The sequence below is a fragment of the Melanotaenia boesemani genome, chromosome 3 (genome assembly GCF_017639745.1).
Source record: "Melanotaenia boesemani isolate fMelBoe1 chromosome 3, fMelBoe1.pri, whole genome shotgun sequence".
NCBI classification, from domain to species: domain Eukaryota; kingdom Metazoa; phylum Chordata; class Actinopteri; order Atheriniformes; family Melanotaeniidae; genus Melanotaenia; species Melanotaenia boesemani.
Genome location: NC_055684.1, coordinates 34,372,372 through 34,390,040, shown reverse-complemented (window position 1 = coordinate 34,390,040; position 17,669 = coordinate 34,372,372). Strand labels below are relative to the sequence as shown.

The 17,669-nt window shown below is 40.8% G+C and overlaps 1 protein-coding gene across 6 annotated transcripts in view; it reads right to left on the bottom strand.

The window, feature by feature from the left end:
• LOC121636690 (plexin-A1-like) overlaps window positions 1–17,669 on the bottom strand; it is a 190,814-nt gene that overhangs the window by 86,232 nt on the left and 86,913 nt on the right. For all 6 annotated transcript variants that reach the window (XM_041980425.1, XM_041980427.1, XM_041980426.1 and 3 more), the window contains exons 5-8: window positions 8,919–9,019; window positions 6,033–6,156; window positions 4,449–4,602; window positions 3,255–3,354 (exon numbers count right to left, since the gene is read on the bottom strand). In XM_041980425.1, the coding sequence (XP_041836359.1) occupies window positions 3,255–3,354; window positions 4,449–4,602; window positions 6,033–6,156; window positions 8,919–9,019 (479 nt within the window). The remainder of the gene's footprint in view (window positions 1–3,254; window positions 3,355–4,448; window positions 4,603–6,032; window positions 6,157–8,918; window positions 9,020–17,669) is intronic.

The following is a 17,669-nucleotide window of genomic DNA, read 5'->3' as shown; positions in this document are numbered from 1 at the left end:
TTGTCATCTGTCACAAAGCCCTGATATTAACTATTTTTATCTGACTTGCATCTTTTATTCATGTCAAATCATGCTTGTTAGTGTACCAGTGACATGGAAATAATGAGGAAAATGCCAGCAGGTAACCACTGCCTACTTTCTTTCACTTTTATGCTCATGGCCTTTGAAATAAGAGAAGGCGCCATTATTTATGCCACCAAAGGCCAACAGTAGGCCCTGTCTAACAACCCCCTACTGCTCACTCTTCGGTCCTCGAAGTAACCAGGCCCCCTGTCACGAGCTGCCACCGGATCTCAAGGTCTCTATTATAGCATGGTAGCACACTTTTCAAAAAAAGGCCACCCAGGGCCATTTAAGCATATTCGATTCTCTTGATCAAGGGCAGGCTCCATTTTTCAGACCCCCCAGTATGGTCTTATTGCTCTTTCCTTTCCTTCCTCAGTGCCTGCAGCCACTCAGGGGCTTTGAGCAGCTGGAGACACGCTCGCTGTATGGCCACGTTCATAATGCAAATTTAAATCCGTTCATATTCAGATGCTAATGAAGATACGTTACCTTTAGTGCTTCTTTCAGGCCAAACACAATAGACTGTGATTTCCTCCCCTCTTCTTTGCCTGGTCAGTTCAGAGTACTAACTACAATCCCCTTTCCAAGTGAGGTGCGTTTGACACGTCTACACTAGGCAAAATGAGTTATTTATTGGCTACTATTCATTTCAAAGGAAATTACAGGATCCCTTTAAAATTAGAGAGGGTTTAACAAAAAACCTTGGGACTATTATTCATGCACATAATTCTATGAATGCATGTCTGAGCTTAGAGGTAAATATGTCAATATGCATCCAGTACTTATTGTATAATTCTTCCAAATGTTAAACTGGACTCTTTACCATCTTATTTTCAGTTCACCACCTTTAAACACCTATATCTAAAAGCTGCTAGTTTCTTCTGTGACACTCAATACATTTATTATACATAGATCACACAACAAATGATCCGTGTTACTATCGAAGCTAAATTGACCATAGCAAGGAGAGGTGCTTTATGTGACCTTGTGCATGCAGTTAAATAATTTCCAGACTATCCATCTTTATTAAATGCAGGGTTGTGAAATGGGAAAAAAAGTGTATGTAAATTTTTAATTAAGGAGCAATCATGGCCGTGGGTGAATTTCTATTTCAATATCAGCAACCCTTAAACTGAATCATTGGGAATTCTAATTAGATTAATACGACTATGCAAATTTATGTTTTTTTGTAAAGGCAAGGGCCACGACGTAATCAGCTAAGTAAATAAGGAGGAGGGTATGTGTTTTGGGGGATCAGAGGTTGGATGTGTGTTATTAAGCTCTGAAGAGAACTGCAGGAACAAGTCAAGCTCTGTTTTTGCATTCCTAAAGGCAGCACTTAAAGTATGATGTATAGAAGACATAATATAAGGAATAATCTAATCAGATGGGAGGAAAAAAAGTACAGAAATTCATTGACTGTGCTACAAAATATATTATATGGTCTCTCAAGAACGCCTGCCCTCTTCACAGTGTAAAAGCTTGCAGTATTTTCAGTCTAAACCCATTAAAGGAAAATGGAGCTCTGTCAAGAATGACCCAGCATTCTGGAAACAGAGCCTTGCATGTGACCGTGCAGCCATTGTGCCAACGACATTACCGGTCTGATCTCATCAGACGCCACACACTGAGGCCCGGGGGGCACAGCATGCATGCAGGATGGAGTGCCAGCTCCAAATGGGGTTCTTATCTCAGCATCTTTCCTTGCCATCAGAGTCACTGGAGAAGATGCAATGTGCCCCGTCTGTAACTTCATTAAACATGTCCATTACATCACTCTGAGGATGTATTAGATCAGCGCAGAGAATGGATTTAATCAGAGTTCATTGGGGTAATATTTTAAAATGGGCGACTCTCTGCCTGCGTCACTTGTCATACATTTGTCATGCTTCATTTTCGATGGGACATTATGACTTATTGCATATGTTAGGAAAATATGTTTTACTTCTATTTAATTATGCGTTTTCCCTCTTTAACATGAAGCCATTTGTACTCGCAGGGTTTACATCTCATGCAAGATGTACTCTATAAAGCATTGAGAGGTAGAGCATACATCTAAAGGTCCTTGTGGGAGATGAATTATCCACAATTTGACACTGTAAACCACCACACCCTTAACCAGCTGAGCTAATCATCTTCATTATGGCGAGGGATTTGTGTACAAGAGCAGGGAAATTCAGGGGGGGTGGGTTAAAGGTCACAATAACGGATTAGGTGTCCAAGACATTCAAGACTTCAATGAGTTCTAAGTGAGTCAGTGGGGAAAGGTGTGGCTGTACATGCATATGTCTATGTCCCTGTGTGTTTGTGGACAATCCTCGAAGGAGGCTCATCCAGCATCCAGAGGGAAGGCAGGATGGAGCTCTGCAGTACCCCAGGGGCCTCCGAACCATCTGCTGCCCCAAGGCTAATACCCCAGCAGACGTTCCAGCTTCCCCTGGATGAGCCACAGATTGACAGGAGGGAGGATATTGTGCAGGGTGGGGTCAAGGAGTTAGAGGACTCTTTTACCCTGGCAGGGTGCATTGGGCACGCGGTACAACTGACCCTGGGGTGTGGCTCTGTGGGTGGTAGAGATTTTCAGCAGAAGGTGGATTAGGAGGCAGTTATGATTGGGCAGAGAGCTCAGTGTATCTGGACTGTCATGGAGACTAACTCTCTGGAAAAGGCACAGAGTTTTAGCCACCAAATTGAAGTGTTACAGTGCTTGCTGATGACTTTGTTTGAACTAGGGCTAAACTGCAAAACCAAGTGGGTGAAAAGCTGCATATATTTGTTTTAAGTGAGAAAAACAAATGCCTGTGATTGGGAAGAATCACAGCAGACCACCATGTAATGAGTAAATCATTAAAATTCAGTGTGTGTTGTGGGTTATGATTTAAAAAAAAAGTGAGTTGAATTACCATCTCATAACCTAATCGTTTCTCATGTATGGCACATTTGATTTTTCACTCCAACTGAAACATTAACCTCCTGTGGAGGTCGGGGGGATAGATATGTGCGTGTATGTGTGTCTCCTATGGAAAGTAAAATGAGACAGCCCATGGGGAGACTTGACAAAAAGGCCATCATTCAGGATGAGAAAAGAAAAAAAAAAAAAAAAAAAAAAACAACCTAATACAAGATTTTAATAAAGAATAAACAGGTAATAACCATCAAGTCATAAAAATCTCATCTTTCTAACTTACGACTGATGGACGCTGCAGTTGTAGAAGACAAAGTTGACGCTTGCAAACTTCTTGCCTGTCTCCTTGGACTTGAGGTGGAGCTTCACCACACGCTTGTCACCTGCATGAGACACAGCAACATAAATATATGCAGTGTTATACAGCTCCATATATCTTTAACCTTTTTAAAACATTAGCTTTAATAAGAGTGACTTCATCCTGGTATAGAACTTAATGTGACAATTTTCACTTTCCACTTAATTCACCTCAACAGCTCACACACACACACACACACACACACACCAGGACATACTGTAACTTAGCAACACACTTCTCATGTCACACCCACGGTTGGCTGGCATTAAAAATAGCAATACCAATCAGTGTTTGGATGCCAGAGCTGATGAGAGCACATAATGGGCATAATGGACTAAACTGACGAACTTCTGAGTTGTCTCTTAAGGAAAACGTGGAGGAGACGATCTGACACATCTGCAGCACTTTGAACGTGGATAACATGCAAGTTTTTTCTTTGTGGTGAGACAGAATTGAGCATGAAACCAGTGCGTAATCTTTGTGAAAGAAATAATAAATCTATAAAGATGTGGATATTTTTAAACGTGACGGTAAACCACACTGAAGTTGCTGCTTTGAAAAGGAGTTAGGAGCACAACCAGTCATTTAGACACACAAAAACAAATAAAACGAAACTGACAACAGTGCATAATGCATGATAATGGGAATTCAATAACAGCTCTATTTTCAGCACGTAAAGCTGGACTGCTGTGTGGGCCTGTGAGAGGGAATGGTCGGCCATTATTGGTAGTGACAAGGAATTCTGAATATAGACACACGAAGCAAATCAGCTGTAACATTAAAATTCTGTTTGGGTGAACACACAGCTCTTTACTTCTCCAGCAGCAATGCACAATAAAATCCCTAAGGAGGAGACACATCGGACTCTGGTGATTAATATACAGCATACGATGGCAGAGATGGCAAATGGAGATGGAGAAAAGACAGACAGTTGTGAAAAAGTAAAAAATATGATTATAAAGTTAAGGGGCTAAATACAACTTAAAAATAAGTGAATGAAAAAACAAGCACCAACATCAAGCATTAATCTCCATATTCTTTATGTCACCATAATGCCCCCTCCACCTAACCACACCCTCCCACTTCGCCATGACTTCATCGTGCTTTTGTCTTCCTGACCTTTGTTCCTAGTGATTGGGGCAATGTCCTTGGCAGAAGGAGACAGGCAAAAGATGTGTCCACCCTGGATCCGTCCCTCTGTCTCCACATAGTCCTCAAAGGAGCAGTTGACCCCCGCTGACAGATCGGGTACATTACGAGCCTGAAGGACCAGCTATGGAGAAAGAGAGTTAGACAATCAGTGCAAGATCAATGGAAGGACATGGCGTACATGGATTGTTATAAGATATGACACGAGGGTTAATGGGAGTTGGGAGAGAAGGGGCGTGAGGCTTGAATGTGAGCATGTGAAACAGGAATAAAAAAAAGCAACTGCTTGTGTGTATGAAAGTGTGTCTGATACTGCAGGAGCTATTGTGAGGTTTATGTGAATGTGTTCACGTGCAGATAAAATTACAGGTCTGACAAAATGGGAGCTCTTATAAAAACAGCCATACTTACAGATTATTTAATATAGACTACAAAAAGCTAATTAAATCTACACCAAGACACTAAAAAGCTGCATCATGTTTGAAAATTGGTGAGTATTTATAAAATTTCATCTCTTCAGTGTTTACTACAGTGACTTGAAAAATTGCTACAGGATAAATGCATACACCAGCTCAAGCTGCTTGGTTATTATCGCTTGTTCTGGGATGTTTGTTTGCAGGCTTTTACCAGTTCTCTTTTGACTCCCTGAGAAAAAGAAAGTTTACTTCACAGAAACTCTTTGTACCACTTTGGCATACTAGATCAAGGGAGAGGGAAACACCTGGTAAACAAAAGTATTCTGGTAAATAAGAATATTCTATTCTACTATTAAATAAACCCATTTAAATCACCAGAGACGAGTCCTGCTTTATGAAACCAGTCTTCACCAGCGTACAGTTTGACATTTAGGGAAATGCTACCCTGCCTCTTTCCAATAACTAAGTATGCAAATCCTCCTACTACCACCTCTAAATCCCACTAATTAATCCATCATACGTTTGGTCTATAAACAGCAACTGATGTTTTAATTGCTGATTATGTGCCAGACTATTTCTAAGTACCAACCAGCAACTTTATGATATCTCAGCTGGTGGTGTAGAAACCTGACTATGTCTAAAAATAATAGGATATTTAACTTGTATTGCCTTTGTGTAAACCTTAAATGTTAATAAATTTAAATGGTGATCATCAAAAGACACATTTCATTAATTTTCATTTGACAGAGCCAGGCTAACGGTTTCATCCTGTTTCCAGTCTTTCTGCAAAGCTAAGTTAACTCTCTGTTCACTGGAGCATTAGATTAAAAAAACATACAAGAGTCGTATCGATCTTATCATCTAACTTGCTGTCAAAAACTAGAGAAGAAGTGCTTTTAATATGGAACTGATCACCGACCTCGTGGCTGTCGCTTCCGTCAACAGCTGCTCCTGCCCACACTTGTGGGACAAAACCTTGTTCATTAGCGCTCTGCAGCTGATGTATGCCACAAAAAATGTCCTTCAATATTTTTACATTTCTTCAGATGTCATTTTAAACTGTTCATGTAAATTTTCTACAGTTAAAAAGCTAACACAGAGAAATTATAATTGGGACTATGAACATGAGAATACATACCTGAACTTCAGACATGGTGACAGAGATATTTCTTGGCTGAACAGTCAGCTCTACACACTGTTTCTGGTCAGAGGCAAACCTCTGAGGCTCTCCTGCTCGTTCACAGTGGTCCTTTCGAGAACATCTGAGGGGGGGAGCAGTAAGAGAAGAAAGTGAGGACAAAAAGAAGACAGGAAACGCATGGGAATGATTTAAAAAAAAAAAAAAGTCATGAGAGGGGCTGAACAGATGAGTCTGAAGAGCAGAAGAAGTGCTAACCTAATATGACCATCGTATTAAAATATAACCTTGGACAGTCATTGCCATCAACTAATAATAATAAGCCAATAGCTTTCTATAATTAATACTGTAGGTCTATACATCATTACATATTTGTGCAGGCATCTTCTTATTTTATGATCAAAAATTGGATTATTTCTACCACTATACAACAACACAATGAGGCGTCTTCTCAGTTAGTCCCCCCTTGACTCTTCGATATTCAGACCCACCATCTGGAGATATACGGCCAATCATTAAGGTTTCCCTTAACCGGTAAAGCGATGCAGTTTAACTGGCTGCATATCAGTGCTGTCAGCAATCTCCCTCCACCTTATTACAAGCGAACTGATTGTGCTAAAAATCATCATACAGCCCTGTTTTGTAGCAGTTTTACTATTAGCTATTCATAATGTATTTGCTTCACCTTCACACTAACAACAACTGGTCCCAGTGGTGAGAAGAAAGTGCTGATGTGGCACTCTGCAAGGCCTTAACAACATGATGAAAGCAGAAAAAATGCTAACTGCCTGTTCCATATAGCTGCTCCCTCATTCCCTCATTTAGTTAGCCTTCACTCACGCTCAGGAAGAAAACACCGTCGCCAACCACTCCCGAGACTCACTGATGTGCACACACAAATACTCACACAGCAGAAAGATATAAAGGCCCGAACATCTCATTATGAATCTCTTCTTTTTACAGCTCCTGTGGTGTGAGACTGTGACTGTGTGAACAAAGTGTGCTCTTTTGTCTAGGTCTCCAGAAACACCTCCATGTGTGTTAATGCACGACTATTTCTCATTCAACTCCACTGTTGGAAAGTAATGTGACTCTTCATGAGATGTGGCTGAGAAGACCAGAGGGGTGAAACAAAAGCTTATAAATAATTTGCCTATTAATACAAAGGGATAATGTCGACAAGAACCTTGGCCAGATTTAGCATTATTAGGTAGGAAAGGAGCAAGCAGTGTTCAAGGCACAAGGTCAACATGTGCCCAAACGGAGGGCTATCATCAATTCAAGTGCTTAATGATTGTGTGTCTAATTTCAAAGATGTGTCTCCTGAAATGGAGAAGGAAAAGTTGTGTGTGTGTGTGTGTGTGTGTCTGTGTGTCTGGAGGAAAAATGGGTGATATGTGCTTTAAGTTTAATTAATGCAACGAGAGGTGGTACCATGTCTCACACCTGAGGCCTCTTAATATGGTTTCATATCCTGTCACCTTTTAATAACATAACTTTTATCATCCTCTTAAATGTACAACTCCCTCCGGTCCAATGAGGAGTATGCAGAGATCACAGACAAACACTTTTCATCACCATGGCCACAGGTTTGATTCACCAAATTCAAACTGTAATTCTCTACTCTCACTGTTGTAAATACTGCCAAACAGGAGTTTAACTTAAAAAATCCAGATGTACTAAACCTTGTTCATCCCCACAAAAAAAGAACAAAGAGGTCAGTGAAGCTGCCAAGCTGTGATGTTATTTGCATTTTAACAATTGTTAAACAATCTGATAAAGTTATAGCTGTGTTAAAAATACAATTTAACATTTTAAGTCAGTTCAAATCAAATTTGATGATCAGGGTGTCAATAAAAACTTTTTTCTGTGTTGTCAAAGTCATTCTGCTCTTAAATCTGGGATCTTAAACTCCGGGTCTCGAGGCCCGCTGTCCTGCTGGTTTTAGCCGTCTCCCGTCACTGTGCAGAACTTGACAACAAGCTCTTGGATCTATTTCATTTAAATCAGGTTTGTCTGTTTGTTTCTACTTGTCTGTCATTTTGTAGCAACAATCCATTCTTAGAAAGTCTTGAATTAGGTCATCATCAAAAAGTTGGAAGTATGAAGCCATTTCCTGCCGCTGGACGATAGTGGTTGCATAAAGACCATTAATCTCAGAGGAGAAAAAATGCATTGTACCAGATTTCGCAGGCTAATTTCCATCTGTGGTCCCAGGGCACGGTAAACAAATAAATACTGTAAAGTCTGAGATCCCTGCATTGATCTATAAGTTTCAAGGCATGGTTGTGTCTGCTAGGGTCCTCATGATGAAAACCTTATCTCTGAGGGTCTGCAATGACCTTTCTTGGGATGTCCCGAGAGCCAAAATATGATCTCTGCATAGACTGTACAAAAGCAAGTAGACTGACTGTATATGCCACACACAAAAAAACAAAAACAAAGCAGCTGTTAGATGTAATAAAATCTCTTTAAATGAGAAGTTTGCTGTATTAAATACATTTCTATGTACTATAAGGACACAAGAATCTTTTAATGATCTTTTGTTGTTCATTTAATGTCTTCTCATTGTTCCACCAGTGGCTCCTCTCTTTAATAGCACTACGTTGTCTGATTCCTCTAGAATGAGTTTGTAATGAAGGCATCAACACTGCAGACTGAACCATGTCTGAAATTTGATATGAATGAAGCTGAGTAATACCTGCAAAGTCCCAATCTGTCTGCACACATGGACGTCAAATAATAAGCTGGTCTCAGCCACTCAGGGGAGAGCTCCCACTATGAAATGATTTGCTGAGCACTTCTCTTAGAATAATTTACTACAAAATGAAACAGGGTACCAGGGTGCAGTGGGTTAATGCGTGCATGAGTGTATGGAGCACTTACACATTGTGGAGAACACACCAACCACAGTGAGGGTCTCTGGAGCCCAAACACTCCCCGCAAGTAGTGTACTGTTCGCAGCTCTCCACTGGAACCCTCACCACCTGCAGAGCAAGAGAAATCAGAGACAGAGGTCGAGGAGAAATTGTCAGTATCCTTGAAATCACACCAAAATTAAACTGTTCGCTTACGCTGAATTTGACGGTTTAACAGATTTATTCAGTTTAAAACATGCTCAACAAAGAGTGTGTGATTTTGTCCTTCTGTGTGTTCCTGAGAGACCAATACAGAGCTAGTTGGTGGGAAATGTGTATCTTTGCGCATGTGTGTGTGTTCCGGTGACTGATTCCAGGTTCAGCGGTGTGTGACAGCCTCCAGTCAAGCATATTACATTAGAGGCCTTGCAATGCATGCTGGGACACCTGACAGGTGGCTGTGGCAACAATGCTTTGATTGACAGGTGACCGCAAAAAACCAACAGTAGGCAGAGGAGCAAAAGGACAAACCCCAATGTATGGACATGTGTGTGTGTATTTACAAGAATTTTAAGAACCTTGTAGCATCAACACAAGACGGCGCTGTGTGTGTGTGTGTGCGCGTGTGTGTGTCAGCATCACCTCAGCCATACTGGATGCAGAAGCTTGTTGATGGGCTACAGATGTTTCTGATGAAACAAGATCAAGTGTGCAAGTTTAGCCCTCCGCTCCAGCTAAAGGTGATGACAGATGGTTCACAACATAACCCCAGTGGGTCTTCAAATGTGTGTGTGTGTGTGTGTGTGTGTGTGTGTGTGTGTGTGTGTGTGTGTGTGTGTGTGTGTGTGTGTGTGTGTGTGTGTGTGTGTGTGTGTGTATTTCAAGAAATCCACAAGAGATCAAATGTGTTTAAACATGTGACAGACAGATTGCGGGCATATGTGCACAAAACTAATGTGAACCAAAGTAAGCATGTGTGTTTGAATGGGTAAGTGTGCTGTGTGTGTCAATGCCAAATTCAACTTTTCTTCACAGATGGGCTCACAGCTGATGAGTCGCCTGATCCCTGCTTTGTTATGTTGGAGTGTGTGTGCTCATATAAAAATGTTACTGCAGGCAACTTTTAAATTATACAGGTGACAATGAGGCAGCTGATCAGTGATTAACATTTAACAATCCCACCTCTACGTGATACCTTTACATCACGGACACACACTCGAGATTTAACCTTGAAAGCCTCATGTTGGTCTGGACTAAAGTGTTGTCTTTTCTATAAGTTGGGGATAAGTGGGAGACAAGTGGGAGACAAAGCAATGTGTGGAGGGATAAGAGAAAAAAAAAAACATTTGGAGGAAATGGAGCTGTCGTTTGCTGTGAAACAGAAACCAGGTGGTCAAAGCAATGCAGCTCTTAGATTTCAGGGTGGGGGTCCTCCATTAAGTCCAATACTGAACAGAGGTCGACATGACATGACGAAATTCACCCGTATTCTGCGGTACTTTGTAATCAACCGCCTTTCAGGCTTCTTGATGCTCAAGCAGAGAGACAACAATAAGAAAACTTGACATTGTATGGCACCACACTTTTCTCCATTTCTTCCTTTTCTTAAGTAAATTGAGTCTTTTCTTTACTTCCTATATTCCGTCTGCTTGGCCACAATCATCATCCTTCTCTGAGCATCTCATTTCATTCATTTTATAGACAGAAATACACAATCGCTCCTCCGGTCTAAAGTCGATAGAGAACTCGGTACAGTAGCTTTCTGGCTGGAATCAAGCCAAGAGAGAAAGACAGATGAAATGATGCAAATGAGCATAAGGAGAAGGCTGGAGGGGAAAGAGAGGGAGGAGGTCATCTACTGGAAGTGTAGGCTGGATGGATGAATAGAGAAATAGTGTAATTGAAGACACACACAGGGCAAATTGGCAAGGACACTGAGTTGAGTAGATGGGATATGGTGGCAGATGCCTGCTATGTGTTACTGTCAAGCTGAACACAAGTTTAGCTCTCATCTAAAAAGGTTGCCAAAAGAAGGATGAAGTAAGGTATGTGGTGTGGGGGGTGGGTGTCTTTGTACATGGAGGACAGAGAAGAAAATAGTGTGATGATGTTTGATGAATATATGGATGAGAATGAGTGGATATCTTTCATTTTAATTATGATTTAGTCAAAGAAAAAAAAGGGATAGAATGCATGTTCCTTTTCTCATCACTGATGCCAGCCCATTACTGTTCTCTTCACCATAAATCATTAAGACTGTGATTAAGGACAATGATCCACATAAATCATGTTAAAATTATAAGTCCTTGGTGGGCTGACATAATCTTATCACTGCCCAGTGTAATGATAGATGTGACCCATTGTTCACAATTGTTGCTGAGCTCATGGTGGTGAAGACACTGTGTGAGCCATTTAGTGGTAGTGTCACAAAGCTGTTAATGTGGCGAGGGGACCTATCATGGTTGCTTTTCCCAGTGGGGATATAAAATACAAGGAGCTGGGAAAGTACTAACTGCAAGTAGATCCAAAAAATGTGTGTTTGTGTGTGTGCTTGGAATACTGCCTAACCACAGACACACACACTTCCTCGCTCTCTCCCTCCTTTTCCTTTCTTTCTGGATGGCTCTTTTAATGAAAGCCAATTCCAGACAGTGCGCCACATTACTCCTTTAAATGACCTTATAAACCAAGCCCAGCATCTCCTCTGTCTTGCCTCTCTCCTTATTTACAACAGCATCTGCTGCTGTAACTCAGTTCTCCTTTCTTGCCCCTCCTCCCTCTGTTGTCAGCCCTCTACCTTGACCATAACACAGAGCCATGACATCTCCTTTCTGTTATAAACTTTCCACCTTTCCTCTTCAATCTGTTTTTACAGAGCGCTATCACCTGCCTTTGAACGTCCAGCTAACAGGCTTTGCAACGGTCACCCCCAAAACCCAGAGGAACTGTAAAGCTTTCAACGCAGCTTTTCATTGGTTGTAAAATCTAAAGACATAAAAGGATCGGCCTTGTTGCAGATTCTTTTCTTTTTTCCTTCTAAACATTCCAAAACACAGGGAGAGTCCACACTAGAAGAAGAAATTAAGGAGAAGGGGACTTAGCAGGAATACAGAAGAACATTGTAATAAAGATGAAATCACCCTTTAGTCTTAGTTATTTTTGCATAATTGCTTGACCCTTGTGGATCATATATTAGTAAAATCCTGTCTACCAAAACAGTTATTGTAACTACAGTTTAAACTCTTGCATTAACACCGAAAGAAAACTGGAGGAAACTTTCTTGCAGACTTTGTGATCTTAAATGGTTGTGGTTACGACAAAAAGAAACCTAAAGATGATCTTTTAATTTCAAATCAAAATCAAATATTTGAGAATTTCTATGCAGCTTTGTTTTATTTTATCATCAGCCAACAGCTTAGAGAAAAGAGGGTACGGAGGAAGAAGAGCAGGGTCATCACCTGTCATCGTTCTTCCATGACCTCTCTGTGAAGTGACATTAAACACGCCTGTATTATTTCAGTAACCATCAGTCAGTCTGCAACCTCTCCTGATTTAATCTAAACTGGCAGTGAAGAGCCATGTGCAAGGACAAAAATAAATAAAAATCAATACCTACCGACATGGCCACTAAATGCCCAAAGATGTCAGAGAAACTCACATGATGACAAACCCAACTGGACTCTGGGCTGCAGATGTAGCTACATAACATTTAGCTACTGTAACTGATGTTGGCTTTTTGTTGTTTTTGCTTTAACATCACTGCACCCTGCTACAAAAATGTTCCTTGGAACCCTGAGCTAACCCTCAGCTGTAATGTAAAAACATGGCTGTGCAGAGAAAATCCCTTTCAGCAAGGCAGTTCCTCCAGTGCTGAGGTACCTGCTCAGAGCAAATGTGCATGTGTGAGCAAGTGGGGGTAGGGGGGGTCGTATCAAAGGCTGGGTTAGCATGTGTGCATTGACTGGATTGTAAGGGGCTTAAGAGATCAATGGCAGGCTAGGCTAGGTTTGATGTGTTGACTGATTGGAGATAAGCAGGGAAGCAAACAACACTGGCAGAGTTTGGCACTGACAAGAAAGCAGAGATGCTGAGGGAAGGCTAGAGAGAAGGAGTGCACGTAAAGGCTGTTGCTACTATAATCCAGAGATTACTTTGGCAAGTATCTCGTGCGGGCCTGTTTTAGCAAATTAGGTCTTTAAGTGACAAAAATACCTTCCAAACTGATAGTTTGATCTCTTGCTTTCATTTACGTAACTCACTTCCAGGAATATCTGTACATGCTGGCCTTAATGCCATCCTCAATATCTACGCGTCTCTCATTTCGCCTTTTGCGTGCAGCTTCTACCACTTGATCATTTCTGCCTTTTCTCTTCTCCAAGATTCATCTTTTAATCTTCTTTCTCAATTTTTCATCTGCTCCATTGTTTTCTCTATTCTGAAATATTGTTTTGATCTTCTCCTCTGTACACAATCCCAACAAAAACAAGACATAGATCAAACAACCTATTTATTTTGTTGTTTTGTTGTATGTGTGCATATTGTGAGTTCAAGGGCAATAAAGATGACAACTCTGATTTCCACTCCCCAAAGAAACAGCTATGAGACAACACATATAGACTATATAAATCCACACCAGAAAAATGAGCTGCAGGAGTGAATATAGGAACAAATTCACATGACAAACGTTAGTAAAGTGGTAAACAAACCTTTTTACAGGGAAGCTACAGATACAAAATCTGACAGCATCAAACAACTAAACACATTTCCTTGCTCTTTATAATCTCTACCATAACAACAGAGTTTTTATTCCAATCAACGTTTATTGTTACAAAAAGTTTTGTCAACAAACAGGAAAAGACAGACTAAAACTCTGCAGAGGCTGACTAAAAAAGTGCAGCAATAAATCTACAAAGTGGCTCCGCATGCTAAACAACGCGAGTAAAAAGTAAGAAAAATAAAACTTTGAAAAGTAAAGGTGTGGAGTCACATCCCTCTTCATCACAGTGGATATTCCTATTAACTCTTAACTCCCAGTCTGTGTGCAGCCATTTGTTCATTTTACTCTGTCCCTAGAAGTGGAATGAGAGAGCAAAAAAGAAAACTGAGACAGAGACAAAAGATGAGACAGAGACTGAAAAACTGCAGAAAACAAAGAAGTGGAACACCAATACTGTAGAGAGAGAAATTTAGTGAGAAAGAGGTAAATGTGGCTGGCGAAGGTAGACAGGCCTAGGGGTCTTCTAATTAAGTGAGGATAGGAGAGGCCGTCTGCCTGGTAAATGACTCTGTCACTTTAGTAAATGGACTTTGTGAGGAGTGAGGAGCCACACAGCTGGCATTTCCATTAGCACTGCCAAGCCAACCACCACCAAATATACAGGCAGAAAGACGCAAAAAGAAGAAAATAGGGTGAAAAAAAGAAGAAAAATACTGCTTTTCGTGATTTGCTCTCAGAGGAGTTGTGTGAGAGTTGCACCTGGTAGGTGTATGGATGGATACTGTATGCAGGGCTAGCAATGACCTGAGGAAAATAAAATCTGTCTGATTGGCTTTGCCTTGATATGTAAGCTGTCACTGAAAATTACTTATAGGATTACATGAGCCAAAGGTAAACAGAGACATGTGGAAACAACCTAAGTTAACATTACTATATGAGTTAACAGTGTAAAGCTGAACAATTAGAAAAGCACCATGCAGGAAGGTTTTTGGTCAAGCTGCAAGTATATTGTATTAAACTTATTTCTTCTGTAAAGCAACTGGAGTCATCTTTGTAGCTTCATACCTCTAGATTTTAAGAAAATTTCTCCACAAAATAAGTAAAGTCTGTGCGAACGACATTGTCCAACAGTTGTCATTGATCATCTCCATGTTTCACGCTGGTTTGAAAGGTGATTTCTATGAACTTGTAATTTCTTTCTTTTTCATATTTAATAGGTAAAATGAATACTTATGCATACAGCTTTTACAGTTATTAGTATCATGTTCTTCGTTCGGTAAAGTCTGACAACTAGACACTGGGGGAAATGTGCCATGCCACTTTTCAGCTCAGCTTTTCCTCCATTTGCTGCTTCCTAACAGGCTCTGAAGAAGCCTGCTGTGCGTGAATCAGAAAAGAAATTTGATTCAATTTCAAAACAATTCCCTGTGCTGTCATGCATGAGCAACACTTCATTGTTCTACTCAGTGTGGCGTCTGGTTAAGGCACAGGACTCAGTACAGTGTGTCACTTGGAGCAGATCCGCGGGCCATGCCAGCTTTTGATTGGCCTCATTCCACGACCATCCATCAGAACCGTGTCCTTCCGCCCCAATCACTGACAAGCAACAGGAGGACCGACTGTATCGCCGATTGATAGTGACTGAGAAGAAAAGGGAGTAGGGGGAGAGAGAAACCATTAACCTCCCTATCCATCTTACCCCCTTCTCTAACTGTATCAGTCTGCTCTATCACACCATCCTCTGGGAAAAGATGGCGGAGAAAAACAGGGAAAGATGAGGGAAAGACGGCCATCTATTGGCAGCTAGGCTTCCATTAAGACTGATAACATCTTGCACAAGACAAGTGTCTGAGCACACTTTTCTCATGAGGTGCACAAACACACACACACACACACATGAAATAATGTAAAAAAAAAAATCACAAGAGAATGGTATGAGGAGAGAGGGCAGTGAGCGGAAAGATGAGAAACACAATTAAGAGCAAAAGATGATGGGATAAGTGAGATTTGAGACACTGAGAGCGTCCCTCTCCGGGTTATGAGAGCAACTTGGTCAATCTTCTTTCATCTCTCAAGGAATTACTATTATTTCTCAGTTTTTCTTCTTCCATCATGTCAGAGAAAAGAGCCAACAAGGGCTGCAATTACTTTTTCTTGTTGTTGTCATTCCATCTAATGATTATTTTCTTGATAAAGTAATAAAGAGTCAACCAACAGTCAAGCTGAAGAGTGGACAATTTTAATTGCTGGAGAAGAAGATGAGAGAAAAAGAAAAATGCTGAATCAAAAGCAAATATGGCGACTGCTTCCAAACACTGCACCTCAGTAAGGGCTCACTCTTTTATACCAAACTTAACCCTTTTCAGCTTGAGATGATGAACATTTTGTCTTGAAAGAGAAAAATGCATTGTAAAATGCTTGTGATTTATTCGAGATTGGGTTGCGCTCAGAAATGCGGTGATTGGAATTAGGATTCTCAGTACACACATGGATGTGACCAACATGCTGCAGCAGTGAATTTGAACTGAGACGACTGCTTCAGTAAAATTCTCTCAGTCTGTTTTGGGGAAATTGTACCCTTTTCATGAAAAATGAATACACTAAAGGACATGCATTACAATTCAAACACTTCTATTATTGAGAACAACTAAAAGTCAAATGCAGACACCCACATGCATGTAAGTGTGCAGCAGTGTATGACGAGCCATATTGTTAATAATACACTGTAAGCGCTCAGTCCTTTGCAGAGGAGGGTGTTGTAATGCCTTGAACTCTTGTAATTGAGTGCTATACACCTACATGGCTACACCCCAACCAACACCAGCACCCCACTCTCGTAGTCACTGTGCTCTTGTCTTCGCCTCGCTGCACCAGGTCTATTAACATTTACATAACAATGACCACCTCTGCTCAATGTCTGTGTGTGAATGTGTGTGTAGTCTAAGAACTCACTGAGGCTTTACACACTGTCCAGCCAGGTGGTGGAGAGAATAAAATTGGAGTGTTCATAAATCTAAATGAAGAGGTTGGGTACTTAATGTGTCTGGTCTGTGAATAAAAGCAAAGAAACAAGTAAGAAACACCTGGAATTTAAAAAAACAAAAAAGTTCCGCCTCTTCAGATATGTTCATCTACCATAATGTGCTTGTTAAGTTCAGGAGCTCCTCTGTGAGCCTGCATTTGATAAATTGTTAAACATAATTCTCTGAGCTACTTAGTACTGACTGATTGCCCGTATGTAGTTCAGGGAAACATCGGTCGCGACTGATCCGACCAGCTGCTTATTATGTATGTTGATGTCAGTTACTGCTAATGTGTTTGCTAACGAGATTGGCAGAGAACCAGTAATATATGAAAGTAAAAAAATCAACACACACACACAAACGGAGGATTGATTTCTGATGGAACCCTATGGGTAAGATATTAGTTGGTGAGTCCATGTTCAGAGACTCAACCACACAAAGCAGACTATTGTTTGCTTTTGTAGGAACTCAAAGCAACAGCTTTTGAATAGCTCAAGAATTGTGTGTGTGCATGCAAATCCATCTGCATGTTTAGAGAATCCTTGGAGGGATGAGAGTCTTGGTAAAATGTGGAGGGGGAAATTTCTTTCAAATGCTGAATGGAGAGACGGACAATACGACTAACTGACAAACACGTGCATGCAGAAATATGCAAATAAATTTTAAGTGTGAGTACTCTGTGTGGACAGTCCAGTCAATATGCGCAGAGTGAATGTACGTACAAGAACATGACATACGTTGAGTATATGAGATATATGTGCACATTTAACAATAGAGCAGCACCTGTGACTCATGAACAAAGGTTGTGCCATACATACACAGCAAACCTAATTCCCATCCACTGTTATCAAGTCCTTTTTCCCACTTCTAAGATGCTCACTCTCCCTCAAAATACAAGCTGCCATCCCACACTAGACATGAATATTCATGCTTCCAGCAATTAGCCAATACTGCTCACTACAGTACTATCATATTCGATGGTTCTCATCAAAGATGCAAGGATGTGTGAAGTCATATGTGTATGACATTGAGGCTGAAA